Here is a 14,366-nt window from a genome sequence, read left to right as displayed (position 1 = left end):
TCAGGAGTCCTAACTTTCTTCTGTTCCTTCCAAGTACTTAACCAGTTCCCTTTAGAATGCCGAAATTGAATCACCCCACACTAAACACCCGACCCTGACCGTTCTCTGGGTAAAACTGTTCTTCCATGAGAGACTCTTGAGCATAAGTTATAGGAGCGGAATTGGGCCATTCAGCCCATTAAGTCTACTGGCTGATGTGTTATCCCCCTCAAGTCCACTTTTTGCTTCCTCTTCCATCCTCCCTCCCCTGGTTCCTGACCCTTCCACCAATTAGAATGCTCCTTTTACATACCATTACTTCACACCCCTGCCCCAAGGAGAACCATCTCACCTTCTGCAGTCCTCTCACCTGAGATATCTGCCATCATCTTACTCCCTTTACCCTCTCGGAAACCATGAAAGTGGTGGCACAGTAGGGTAGTGGTTAGCATAATCACTTTAATGTATTGATGCAATTACAAAGGAGGCACGGCAGCGGCTACATTTCGCTAGGAGTTTGAGGAGATATGGTATGTCATCAAAGACACACACCAATTTCTACAAATGCACCGTGGAGAGCATTCCAGCTGTCGGGTACGGAGGGGCCACTACACAGGATTGGAAAAAGCTACAGAAGGTTGTAAGTTCTTCCATCTCCATCTAGGGCACTAGCCGCCCCAGCACTTGAGGGCACCTTCAAAAGGTGATCTCAAAAAGGTGAAGGGGGTCCATCATTAAGGGCCCCTATCACCCGGGACATGTCTTCTTCTCATTGTTATCAACCTGAAGTCACACACCCAGTGTTTCAGGAACCTGCTTCTTCCCCTCCACCATCAGTTTTAAATGCACAATAAATCTACTTACTTAATATTTATATATATATTTAGCTAATCATAATTTATAGTTAACTATTATTATAGCAGTGAACCGCTGTCACAACAGATTTCATGACATATGCCAGTAATACTGAACCCGATTCTGATCTTACAGCACCAGTGATCACTAATTGGGATACAATTCGTGTCGCAGCTGTAAAGAGTTTGCACATTCTCCCCGTGACCACGTGGGTTTCCTCCGAGTGCCCCACCCTCATTCCAGAAACATACAGTACAGTTTGGGTTGGCAAGTTATGGGCATGCTATCGTAAACACAAAATACTCTGCAGTTGCTGGGGTCAAAGCAACACTCACAACACGCTGGAGGAACTCAACAGGTCGGGCAGCATCCGTGGAAACGATCAGTCAACGTTTTGGGGAGTCCTGACGAAGGGTTCCGGCCTGAAACGTTGACTGATCATTTCCACAGATGCTACCCAACCTGCTGAGTTCCTCCAGCATGTTGTGAGTGCTGCTTTGGGTATGCTATGTTGGCACTGGAAGCACGGTAAGTCTTATACAATGCTCCAGTACAATACTCGCTGATTTGATTTGACACAAAGGACATATTTACTGCATCTTTCAATTACAAATAAACCTAATCTCTCACATCCTTCCTAAATCTTTGTCTCCGAAACATGACATGCTACTGGATGAGCAGTGAGAAGGGTCTTGATCTAACCTGTGGTTTACACATGTACTCTTGGACTGAGGAAACTCCCCCACCCCATCATCAGAATGACATTCCCGTCACACACGGGCTGATCTGTATTAAATCAGAGGGGGGAAAAGCTGGTGCTTGCAGATGACACAGGGTGTGAGGATGGGAAAGGGAGCACTGTTTTAAGTGTGACTTCTCCTGTTCCTAATAGAAACCCAGGGCAATATTGGGTTACTGGGATACGTCATATCTGTATCAACAGCTGGATCTAGGAGGCTTCTTCATGAGATATTCATCCTTGCACTTCACATTCTGAGAACATTAGTTCATACCCGGCATGCTTTGTGGAACTGCAATTTCATCCTTAAAATGGAGGCCCGTTGGATACATTCCAATGTGTAACACACTTCCAAATGTCCACTGTTCTTACAACCTGGTCAATTTTATTCCATCACACCCCTGGGGGATCTTTTATTCCATATACAAACTCCCAATTCTTTTAATTATATTCCAGCCCATAACTTACCCCTGCGTATCAGTTATTCCACACATAACCATCCCCCTCCCAAACCCCTCCATTAGACTCCAACCTGTAACTCCTTCCTGTCTAGGAATCGTTCTTTGTATTTTTTTTAAAATTTAGATATAGCATAACAGGTTCTTCCAGCCCAATAAGCCTGCTGGAATTACACCTGATTACATCCAATTAACCCACTAACTCGTAGGTCTTTGGAGTGAGGAAGGGAATTGGAACGGTCACTGACAGAACATACAAGCTCCTTACAGACAGTGGTGGAATTAAACCAGGGTTGCTGGCTCTGTTAACAGCGTTATGTTAACCCTACGCTACCATGTCATCTAAATGCCTTGATAATATCTCCAGCTGTAACTGCACGCTGTATAAGGATGCCTGCAGTACCATCTTTGGGTTAATAAATGAAGTTTCTTTTACACCCAATTACCCACCCCTCACTCTCATAACTCCCATATGAGCCATATGCCTTTATGCCTCAGCTACCTACCTAACTTAAAGATAGCGGAGTCAAGGGATATGGGGAGAAGGCAGGAAAAGGGTACTGATTGTGAATGATCAGCCATGATCACAGTGAATGGTAGTGCTGACTCGAAGGGCTGAATGGCCTACTCCTGCACCTATTGTCTATTGTCCACTCACACCCTTCAAAGCCTATGACCGTGCCCTCCATTATGGAAGGGTTCCAGGCACACGGGAGCATCACTCCGCTCCAACTCACCCTCTATCCTCAACTCGGAAATCCATCGCCATTCCTTCACTGTCACTGGATCCGAATCTTGGAGCTCCCCAACAGCTCACTGTGGGAGCACCTTCACCAGTAGGACTGCAATGGTCAAGCCCACCTTCTCATGGGGAACTAGGGATCAGCAAGAAATGCTGGCACCTGCTGACGAAGGGTCTCAGCCCAAAACGTCAACGGTTTATTCCCCTCCATAGAGGCTGCCCGATTTGCTGAGTTTCTCCAACATTTTGTGTCTTTGGATTTCCAACATTTGCAGAATCCCTCATGTCCATAAGAGTCTCCAGATTCCCACACCTCCCAGTTCCCATCCACCTAGTTTATCACACAATCCATTCTCTGCCCAGAAACCCTTCTACTGTATCCAGAGCAGCACGCATGAAATGCTGCGGGAACTCAGCAAGTTGGGCAGCATCTATGTATAGATAGGAGTAAACAGTTGATATTTCTAGCTAGCACCTTCCATCAAGATCCAGGGCCCATTCCAATGACTCCCTCAAACACCACAATGTGAATCCCAAAATCAGGCAGCCCCCTCATCAGTGGAACTCCTCCTAACTTTGATCCTCTAAGGGCTATTACAATGACAGTAATCATTGACAGCGGTTCAATTCCTGCTGCTGCCTGTACATTCTTCCCATGGCCACGTATGTTTCCTCCAGGTGCTCCAGTTTCCTCCCACATTCCAGAAACATACTGGTCATGGTTAGTACGTGCTGGGCACGCTATGTTGGTGCTGGAAGCATGGCAACACTTGCGGACTGCCCCCCCCCCACCCCCAGCACATCCTCGGACGGAGTCGGTTGTTGAAGCAAACAAAACATTTCACTGGATGTTTCGGTGCTTCAATGTACGTGATAAATAAATCTGTGTGCCTCGGTATCCTACCAAACCACACCACCTTAACTGGATACGAAGATACACACTCAGTGGCTACTTTATTAACCTGCTCGTTAATGCAAATGTCTAATCAGCCAATCATGTAGCAGCAACTCAATGTATAAAGGCATACAGGCATGTTAAGACGCTCTGTTGATGTTTAGTCCAAACAGCAGAAGGGGGAAGAAAAGTGATCTGAGTGACTTTGACTGTGGAATGATTGTTGGTGCCAGACAGGGAGGTTTGAGTATCACAGAAACTGCTGATCTCATGGGATTGTCACACACAACAGAGTTTACAGAGAACAGTGTGAAAAATAGAAAACATCCATTGAGTGGCAGTTCAGTGGGTGAAAATGCCTTGTTAATGAGAGACATCAGAGAATGGCCAGTCTAGTTCAAGCCGACCGGAAGGTTGGTGAGCAGAAGCACGCATCTTTGAACGTACATGTTGAACCTTGAAATGGGTGGGCGACAGCAGCAGAAGACCACAATCAAACACTCAGTGGCCATGTTATTTGGTACAGGAGGTACTTAGTAAAGAGGCCAAGAGTGAATAATCCTTTAGCTTAAAACAAACATATCACCCTGCAATTTGCTACCACAAGTTCAGGCAAGCTCTATTACAAATCAGAGAGCAAATAATTACATTGGTAATAGGCCTAAACTTGGAAGAAACTTCCAGGGTCACTGGGGTTTCTGTACACCAACAATTATACACTTTGGGTAAAATTACAGTGCCTCCCAACTGCCTGAACAAAGGAAATTAAACACACGCAGTTCAAAACATGTACAGTAGAAATATTCTGCTTGCCAACTGGCCACATCGGTTGTGGGTCTGTCTGTCTCTCACTTGCTTTACAGTACAGTGCCTTAATTCAGCTTGTCAAAAGGAAGTTAGTTCAGCTCCCAAGATCCGTGCAGTGGAATGTTGCAAGGGATGAGAGGAGTCTGGGGAGAGGGTGGGAAGTGAACTTCAATCTCCAGCCAAAACGTCATGCAGGAATGCCAGTCTCCAGTGAGAGGTGAAGGTGGAGCAGAGGGTGGGGGCGGGTGGGGGAGATTGATAATTCTGGGATCTATCTATTTCACACACACACGCAGCTCTGGAGGCCTAAATAGAGTGGACATGGAGAGGAAGTTTCCTACAGTGGGGTAGTCTAGGGTCAAAGGGCACAGCCTCAGAACACAAGGATGTCCCTTTAGAACAGAGATGAGGAGGAATTTCTTCAGCCAGAGGGTGGTGAATCTGTGGAATTCATTGCTACAGACAGCTGTGGAAGCCAAGTCATTAGGTATATTTAAAGCGGAGGTGGCTAGGTTCTTGATTAGTATGGGCATGAAAGGTTATGGGGAGAAGGCAAGAGAATGTGGTTGAGAGGAACAAGTCACCCCGATGGAATTGCACAGCAGACAATAATTCTGCTTCTATGTCATAGGGCCTTATCTTTCAGGAAATAATCCATACAGAATCTTCTCTTCTTCAGATGAAGAAAACAAAATCCTAATATCCCATTTCCATTTTGGTGGCCTTCCTCGCTAAATCTCCCTCTCCTCTTTCACCGGGAATCGCTCCTGTTGCCTCCGTGCCCAACAACTGGCGGAATCTCGAGGTCCAGCAAAAAGAAACGGAAGACGAAACAGCCATATCATGCGTGTTCTGTGCGGGTCGCGCGGGACGGGCATGCCACTCGGAATCCAAGGTCCCCCGGGAGAGCCAAGTGCTAGACGACCAACTGCTCGCCGCGGCACTTTCTGCAGGCACAGTAGATGGCGGAGATGAAGTACAGGAAGGTGCAGAGGCAGACGAAGACGGTGGCACTCAGGTAGACTTTGTACGGGCAGTGGTAGCTGTAGCCGGGCAGGTCGCAGAAGCTCTTCTCTCGGGTCTTGTTACCGATCAGGCAGGAAGCCACCAGGTAGAGGACAGCAGCCAGTCCATCGTGCACAGCGTTGGTCAGGGGCCAGCGTTCGCCTCCCAGCAGCGGCACCAGCTCGCTCTTGCCCAACAGGGTGAGGAAGAAGAGGGCGAGGGTGGTGAGCCAGAAGAGTACAGCCACGAAAACCACGTAGTGCAAAGTTCCGTCGTACTTGCTCACCGCGATGGTTACCCAGACCACGGTGCCCAGGACGAGCTGAAGGATCCGCAGAACTCCCAGCACACTCCGCAGAAACTCCCTCCGGACGGACACTTTGCTGGACTCTACGGGCATGATCTTTGCCAGGGAAGATTGCAAACAAGCTCCAACCAAAGCTGCAGCGAGCGCCCAGACACTCAGCGAGTTTCGTGATTCCGCTTCCTGTGACTACCCCTCCCTCTAATCCAAACCACAGCCCCTTTCAAACCATCCTTATCTTCCCTCCTCCAAAAAAACTTTCACTCGAAACTCTTACATACCCCGTGGCACAGTCACTAAACTTTTAATTTTACTAAACTGTTTTTTTTTCTGAGTTATTTTAACAACTTCCTGTAAAATCTGATTTATTCTGCAAATGTAAACTTCCAGACGTGTTTTTTTACGGTTTTAATTTGCCACAACGTTGTTTGAGTCTGAACTTCCTTTTTATTGGATAGTCACTTCCTTTCTGTTACTATCTTTTCAAAACTTTCCTTTTGGATCTGTAAATGTTTCCTAAACCTAAGTATTTTTTCTTTATTTTAACTTTATTTTTTGAATTTCCGGTTCTAAAATGTATAATTTTACCATTCTAAACTAATTTAGATTTTTTTCTTTTTTAATCATCTAATTCCTGAATCTTTTTCAAAATTTAATACGTATACTTTTTTCCTCCCCACATTGTGTAACTCGTTGTCTTTCCCTTACTCTGCTTGCTTCCATTCGGATTCGGATTCATCTGTTTGTCACTGTCACATACCTGGTGACGGGTTAAAGAACCAGCAGAAATGGGAAACACTTTGGAGTCTGGTATTGCTATTAACTAATGGCATTTATTAGTAACTACGCAATACAGTAATATAAATGCAGATATATCAAACAGCTTAGCAATGATTATGTATAAGTAAGTGTGGAAATATATGAAAACCAAGCTTCTTCAAGTCTAGGGGTAAATAGATAGTCTTACGAAGATGAGTAAAGTTCAGCTCATTTCGTGGTATTGAGTTGAGTAATGAGGGAGAGAGAGGGAGAGATTTGAGTCTTCAGGTGAGCTGACGCTGTCGATCTTCCTGTTGTCCTCCGAAATCCTTTTGAAGTCACCGACCGTGACCACCACAAAGGGGACCGTTCTTCTGTGGTGGAATTATCAACCCAGGCAAGGGTTGGACACACGAAGAACTCCCCACCGGTCACACCCTTTTCACACTGCGAGAGCCACTTATCCATCCTCCAAAACCCACCTTTTCTGTGGGCACAACAAAGCTCATTCAGTGTCCAGAACCATGTGTCTGCAGGTCTAACAGTTGACCTTCTATTTATCTTATCGTGCTGAACACCAACTGTCCATCAAGTAGCTCCTCCCTTCTCTCTCTGTAAGAACTTGGAAGCTGCCAGTCTCCTTGTAGAAAGTATAAACGAACTGTGAGCAGTCTTCGCCTCTCTCTCTTTCTTTCTCTCTCTTTTTAACAAGGTGTCTGGTGTTGAACAACTCTCTCTCTCTCTTTTCAAAAGCACAGTTCATAGGGGTAATTCAGGACCCCATCACAGTCACATACACCTGAAAACAGTCCAACGCGTTGTTTGTGTTAACAACCAACACAACCCAAAGGTGTGCTGAGAGCTGCCCCAAAGTGTCAAAGTTCAAAGTAAGTTTATCATCGGAGTACATTAGTGTCACCATTGAGATTTATTTTCTTGTGGGCGTTCACAGTAAATACAAAGAAACTAAATAGAATCATTGCAAGATACACACACAACAAGCAGGACCAACATCCAGTTTTCAAAAGACAACACATGCTGGAGCCAACATACCATATCCACAATGCTTATCAGAACACAAGAAGCAACAAAACAACAACAGGAAATCCAAACATGAGGAAATCTGCAGATGCTGGAATTTCAAGCAACACACATAAAAAATGCTGGTGAACGCAGGAGGCCAGGCAGCATCTATAGGAAGAGGTACAGTTGACGTTTCGGGCCGAGACCTTTCGTCGGGACTAACTGAAAGAAGAGATAGTTAGAGATTTGAAAGTGGGAGGGGGAGGGGGAGGGGGAGATCCAAAATGATAGGAGAAGACAGGAGGGGGAGGGATGGAGCTGGAAGGTTGATTGGCAAAAGGGATACGAGGCTGGAGAAGGGAGAGGATCATGGGACAGGAGGCCGAGGGAGAAAGAAAGGGGGAGGAGAGCCCAGAGGATGGGCAAGGAGTTATAGTGAGAGGGACAGAGGGAGAAAAAAGAGAAAGAATAAATAAATAAATAATGGATGGGGTACAAAGGGGAGGTGGGGCATTAACGGAAGTTAGAGAAACCAATGTTCCTAGTTCACATAGAACAGTCCTCCAATCCCTGGGTGGTAGGATTTAAAGGATTTTGTTTTACACTTGGTGGCTACCGCATTCATGAAGTAAAATCTACCTCCCCCCACACCCCCGTGTGAGAGATTAGTAGATTGCTTAAGGTCACAGAATAAACACATTCCCCAGTTTGGGACAGCACCTCATTAGGTGAGGACATCAAGGTAGGGAGTTGGTTGGTGAACAGTAGATAGTCAGTCTGTGGGGATGCAGTGGGTGGGGAAGGACTGGGGAGACAGTCAGTAGGCCGACAGTCAGTAGGTATTCAGTTTGTGGGGAGACACTTAGTAGGGAAATGGTTAATGAACAACAGACAAAAAGTGCTGGAGAAACTCAACAGGCCAGGCAGAATCTGTGGAAAAGAGTACAGTGGACATTTGGGGCCGAGACCCTTCAGCGTGATTGGGGAAAGAAAGATGAGTCAGAGTGAGAAGGTGGGCAAGGGGAGGGAGAAACACAAGGTGATAGATGAAATGGGGGGGAGATGAAATAAAGAGCTGGGAAGTTGATTGATGAAAGAGATACAGGGCTGGAGAAGGGGGAATCTAATTGGAGAGGACAGAAGGCCATGGAAGAAAGCCAAGGGGGAAGAAGCACCAGATGGAGATGATGGGCAGGCAAGGAGGTAAGGTGAGAGAGGGGTAATGCGATGGAGAATGATGAAAGGGGGGACATTACCAGAAGTTCGAGAAATCGACGTTCATGCCATCAGGTTGGAGGCTACTCAGATGGAATATAAGGTGATGTTCCTTAAACCTGAGTGTGGCCTCATCAGTTAATGAATAGATATTCAGTCTACAGGGACACATTGGGTGGGGTCGGGCTGGGGAGACAGTGGGTAGGGCAATGGTCGGTGAACAGTAGGTGTTCAGTTTGTGAGGACACAGTGGGTGGGGTCAGAGTGGGGAGACAGTGGGTAAGGCAATGGTTGGTGTACAGTAGGTATTCAGTCTACAGGGACACATTGGATGGGGTTGGACTGGGGAGACAGTGGGTGAGCGGCAAGTCAGGACAGAGAGGAACACCATGAACCACCACTTGTACTACCATACAATTAGTTCATTATTGTCACATGTACCGAGGTACAGTGAAAATGAAAACCTTCTTTTGCACATTGCTCATAGAACAGTGCAAACCCTTCGGCCCTAGCTCAGTCAACCTATCCCCAGGCTCTCTAATCCAGGCAGTGTTATGTACCCTGAGGGTTCCTTTTTGCTGTGGACTGTCACTTTAAGGCACAAGACAGAACTGAGACTAACTGTTGGGTTTCTGCTGAGAGAGAGAGGGGCGGAGTCTGACGTTCAGCTCGTGTTTACACTTTTACAAGGACACTGACTACTGCTGTCAGCTTCTGGGTTGCCATGGAAAGAGAGAGAGAGAGAGAGAGAGCAACGAGCAGCTCGTGGGTCGCCATGGTGACTGAGGTGGCGTTATCTGATGGACAATCGATGTTATGGTTTCTCTGCAGCGTGTTTACTTTTTACAAGGGCAGTTACAGACACAGGGAAACACAGAGTTAGAGTCAAGATGGATTCGATCAATGAAAGACACCAGTGAGTGAGGTCCTGGTTTAAACTTTCAATAGCCCAGAAAGGGGTGAGTTGAGATCGATCCAGAGTATTGATGAACAACTCTCACAAGTTTTCTGCAACTAGAACAAGTTTGCTAGAAGAGAAGAGGAGAGAGGAAGGTTTGAAACGGAAGAAACCTAATGACAAAGAGGTCACTGTTTGGACTCTCTCCTAAGCAGCCGTGAGGGTGAGTGTGAGTTCCATTTGAATACGAAGGTGTGACTGCCACGTAGTTAATCCACAGGAGTGAGTTCTCTGGTGAGGGGATTACCTCTGTGAATACCACTTGTGTGTTACCCTTGTTTGGGTGTGGTAGTTCACTGAAGAAAGACACCCCTGTGGCAAATCACCGTTGGAATTATTTTGTGTGTCGTGAAACTGGATAAGTGGCTGTCACAGTTGTGTGTTTGAGGTAACCTTGTGTGGAAACTACCTGTGTGTGATAATCCTTGCTTGAGTTGGTAGTTTTAGGCACTTGAAGACGGTACCTCATGCTACATTGGAGTATCCTGTGGCCACCACTTTGGGATGACCCATAGCTGAACTTGGGTGTGATACCACTTGTGTTGAAAGGATATCCGTTGAAGATCACTGTCAGTGATACTTCATGTGTGGAGTGAGACACACACGGATTCAGACACTGGGTGAGCTTTGCATGCCCACAGAAGGGTGGGTTTTGAAGGATCGATCGGGAGAATCGATCGGTGGCTCTCGCAGTGTGGAAAAGGGGGGTGACCGGTGGGAAGTTATCAGGGTGTCCAACCCTTGCCTGGGTCGATAGCTTTACCACAGAAGACAGTCTCCTTCTTGTGGTCACATTCAGTGACTTTATGGATTTCGGAGGCAACTGAGGATCGACGGTATCGGCTTACCTGGAGAACTAAACACCTCTCTCTCTCTTCCCTCAATTCTGCTCAACCAAAAATCACAAACTGAACTGACTTCGCTTACCTACTATTGTAGGACTGTATCCAATTACCCCCTAAGGTTGAAGAAGATTGGGTTATATACTTACACACCTGTATATGCATAAGTTCTGCTAACCTGTTTGATTTATCTGGTTTTATATTACTGTATTGCGTAGTTACTAATAAAAATAGCATTAGTTAAAAGCAATACCAGACTAAAGGTGTTTTCCATTTCTGCTGGTTCTTTCACCCGTAACAGGGTACGTAACAGCAGCATCCTGTTAAATCTCCTCTGAACCCTCTCTAAAGCTTCAATATCCTTCCCATCATGAGACAAATGGATCAAATCATTACGTAGTGTATTGAGACTGCTAAAGGGCCTCGGCCTGAAACGTCAACTGTTTCCTCTCTTCCATAGATGCTGCCTGGCCTGCTAATTTCCTCCAACATTTTGTGTGTATTACCTATATTTCATTTGTATGTGAGTGATGATAAACCTGATTCTGGCCACTCTACGCTGAACATCGACGACTCCTCTGTAGAGATCATTAAGAGCACCAAATTTCTTGGTGTTCACCTGGCAGAGAATCTCGCCTGGTCCCTCAACACCAGCTCCATAGCAAAGAAAGCCCAGCAGCGTCTCTACTTTCTGCGAAGGCTGAGAAAAGTCCATCTCCCACGCCCCCCCATCCTCACCACATTCTACACAGGTTGTATTGAGAGCATCCTGAGCAGCTGCATCACAGCCTGGTTTGGAAATTGTACCATCTCGGATCGCAAGACCCTGCAGCAGGTAGTGAGGTCAGCTGAGAAGTTCATCGGGGTCTCCCTTCCCGCCATTACAGACACTTACACCACACGCTGCATCCGTAAAGCAAACAGCATTATGAAGGACCCCACGCACCCCTCATATAAACTCTTCTCCCTCCTGCCATCTGGCAAAAGGCACCGAAGCATTCGGGCTCTCACAACCAGACTATGTAACGGTTTCTTCCCCCAAGCCATCAGACTCCTCAATACCCAGAGCCTGGACTGACGCCAACCTACTGCCCTCTACTGTGCCTATTGTCTTGTTTATTATTTATTATTATTTGTTGTAATGCCTGCACTGTTTTGTGCACTTTATGCAGTCCTGGATAGGTCTGTAGTCTAGTGTAGTTTTTGTATTGTTTCATGTAGCACCATGGTCCTGGAAAACGTTGTCTCATTTTTACTATGTTCTGTACCAGCAGTTATGGTTGAAATGACAATAAAAAGTGACTTGACTTGTCTCTGTTGTGGACTGAGAGCGGGAAGGGGGCAGGGAGAAGGGAATTGTGGTTTGGAAAAGGGGAAGGTAGAGGGGAGAGAGTGGGAAGCACCAGAGAGACATTCTGTAATGGCTGATAAACCAATTGTTTGAAATCAAATGACCCTGCCTGGCGTCTCAGGACTGGGTGTGTCTGCACCCACACCACCCCCCTCCCCACGTCCCTGGCACTCCTTCTCTGCCACCTGTCCTACGCCCCTCCCGTGGTGTTCCACCTTTGCCATTCCCAACATCCTTCGCTCCTGCCAGATTTATAAACTTGCTGTGCACTCCACCTTGTCAATACAGTACTGTGCAAAGGTCTTAGACACCCTGTCTGTATATATGTACCTAAGACTTTTGCACATTGCTGCAAAATGCAGGTAAACAATAAGATGCAAGATCATAATAAGGCAGATGTGAAGTCAAGAGACTTGCTTATTGGCACAGCTTGGGATGGTAACGGCTCAGCCCATGACCACAAGAAACTGCAGAGAGTTGTGGACACAGCTCAGCACATCATGAAAGTCAGCCTCCCCTTCAAAGACTCTGTCTACCTTTCTTACTGCCTCAGTAGAGCAGCCAGCGTAATCACTTCTTTTTGGCGTGTGCTTGCGTGCATGCGAGTCTGTGCATGTGTGTCTGCATGTGCATGTGTGCACGTCCGTGCATGCGTCCGTGCATGCGTCCATGCGTGCGTCCATGATGATGTCTTTTTCATGGCTTTTTACAAGGCGCGGAGCGAGAGAGAGAAAGAGAGAGAGACTGTGTGGCGCGCCACTCCTCACATTTTCGCAGTATTTCTCCCTTTATTTTACGAGGTCGAGTTGTGATCTCAACACTCAGCCCGGCACGGATGGAAAGCGTACTCGGGAGCGGACCCGACTGGTTTGGAACCCGGGAACCTCCGCTCCCGGGTCCGGCACCGATGTCATTGCACCACCAGCCGGCCCCAGCCAGCGTAATCAAAAACCCCAGCCACCCCAGGCATTCTTTCTTCTCCCCCACCCCCTTGCAGAAGATACAAAGCGTGAAAGTACATACCAGCAGATTGAAGGGCAGCTTCTAACTCACTGTTATAAGATTATTGAACAGTTCCCTAGTATGCTAAGAGGGACCCTTGACGGTAAAATCTACCTCATTACGGTCTTCTTGCACCTTATTGTCTGCCTGCACTGCACATTCTCTGTAACCGTAATACTTTATTCTGCATTCTGTTATTGTGATCTGCAGAAACAATATGCAAGAAAATTTTCCACTGTACCTCAATACATGAGAGAGTAATAAACCAATCCACCAAAGCCTCCACATCCTCTCTGTAACAATTCGACCGTTCGTGAGTGCAGTACTCTAGGTAAGGTCTAACCAGAGTTTGAGAATGCTGCAGTCTAACTTCCTGATTCTTGAACTCAATGGCTCGAATCATCAAGGCAGGCCAGTCAAATGCTTTCTTCACCTTTCTATTAACTTCTGCAGCCACTTCCAGGAACCGAAGAAAACTCGCTGGAGTAACAGCAGCCCAGTTTACATCCATCGTGTTTCCACTTACACCACCTCCCGTGGACAGAAACCAAAGTGCCTGTCAATGTGATTTGGAACCCATTTGCCTCTGGAATGGATTCAAGAGTTTGGAAGGAAATGAAGAAGGAGAGAGAGATATCAGCTACTGACCAGTTACTCAAACACCCGGTCAAGTCAAGTGAAGTTTACTGTCGCCTGCATAAGTACTGTGATATGATGAAAAGCCTCCTTACAGCAGCATCACAGACACATATAATCATACCACACAGTAAAATAGAGACTGTGCCAAAGAGGCAAAGTGCAAAAGATAAATATTTGAAACTAAGTCCGCGGTGGTATCAGGTCATCTAGAAAGTGGTCACTTCATGTGGGCAGAATCCATATAGCTTTAAAAAGAGGAATATTTGACAAATCTAACCAATTTTTTGAGGATGTAACCAGTGGGGGATGTGTACCCCAGGCTACTGTGAGAGGCGAGGGAGGAGATTGCTGAGCCTCTGACAATAATCTTTGCATCATCAATGGGGACGGGAGAGGTTCTGGACGATTGGAGGCAATGTTCCCTCTAATTTTTGGTAGTCAGTGTGAGCAAAAATCTTATGTTGTGCAAATTTTTTTCCTGTGACAAAAGTATGTGCTCACTAAATGCACACATGGCACAGTTTTTGGAGGTTTACAAAATATTTGACATAAAACTGCACAGAATAACAACAAAATAACATACATATTTAAGACACTCTGTTATTTTTTCTCCCTCCTGTCTTTGGCATTTACCCATTCTTTGTAAACTCGATCTAGACTAATAGATCTTCCATCCAATTGATAGCTTTTGATTCTCATTAATATATCCAAATGACATTCACCTAAACGGTTTCTCAACTTGTTTTTGAGGTGATTCATTAGGCTAAAACCTCACTCACAGTCCGCACTAGAC

The 14,366-nt window shown here is 46.1% G+C and overlaps 1 protein-coding gene across 1 annotated transcript; it reads right to left on the bottom strand.

Moving 5' to 3' along the window:
• Positions 1–387: 387 nt before the first annotated feature.
• Positions 388–5,959, bottom strand: marveld1 (MARVEL domain containing 1). Its single transcript, XM_063071387.1, has one exon. It carries the CDS (start codon positions 5,878–5,880, stop codon positions 5,392–5,394), a length of 489 nt encoding a protein of 162 aa, XP_062927457.1. The 5' UTR covers positions 5,881–5,959; the 3' UTR covers positions 388–5,391.
• Between the last annotated feature and the right edge of the window lie 8,407 nt (positions 5,960–14,366).

The sequence above is a fragment of the Mobula hypostoma genome, chromosome 19, assembly GCF_963921235.1.
Source record: "Mobula hypostoma chromosome 19, sMobHyp1.1, whole genome shotgun sequence".
In the NCBI taxonomy this organism is placed as follows: Eukaryota; Metazoa; Chordata; class Chondrichthyes; order Myliobatiformes; family Myliobatidae; genus Mobula; species Mobula hypostoma.
The sequence above is the reverse complement of the archived record's forward strand: the minus strand, read 5'-3'. Positions and strand labels throughout refer to the sequence as shown.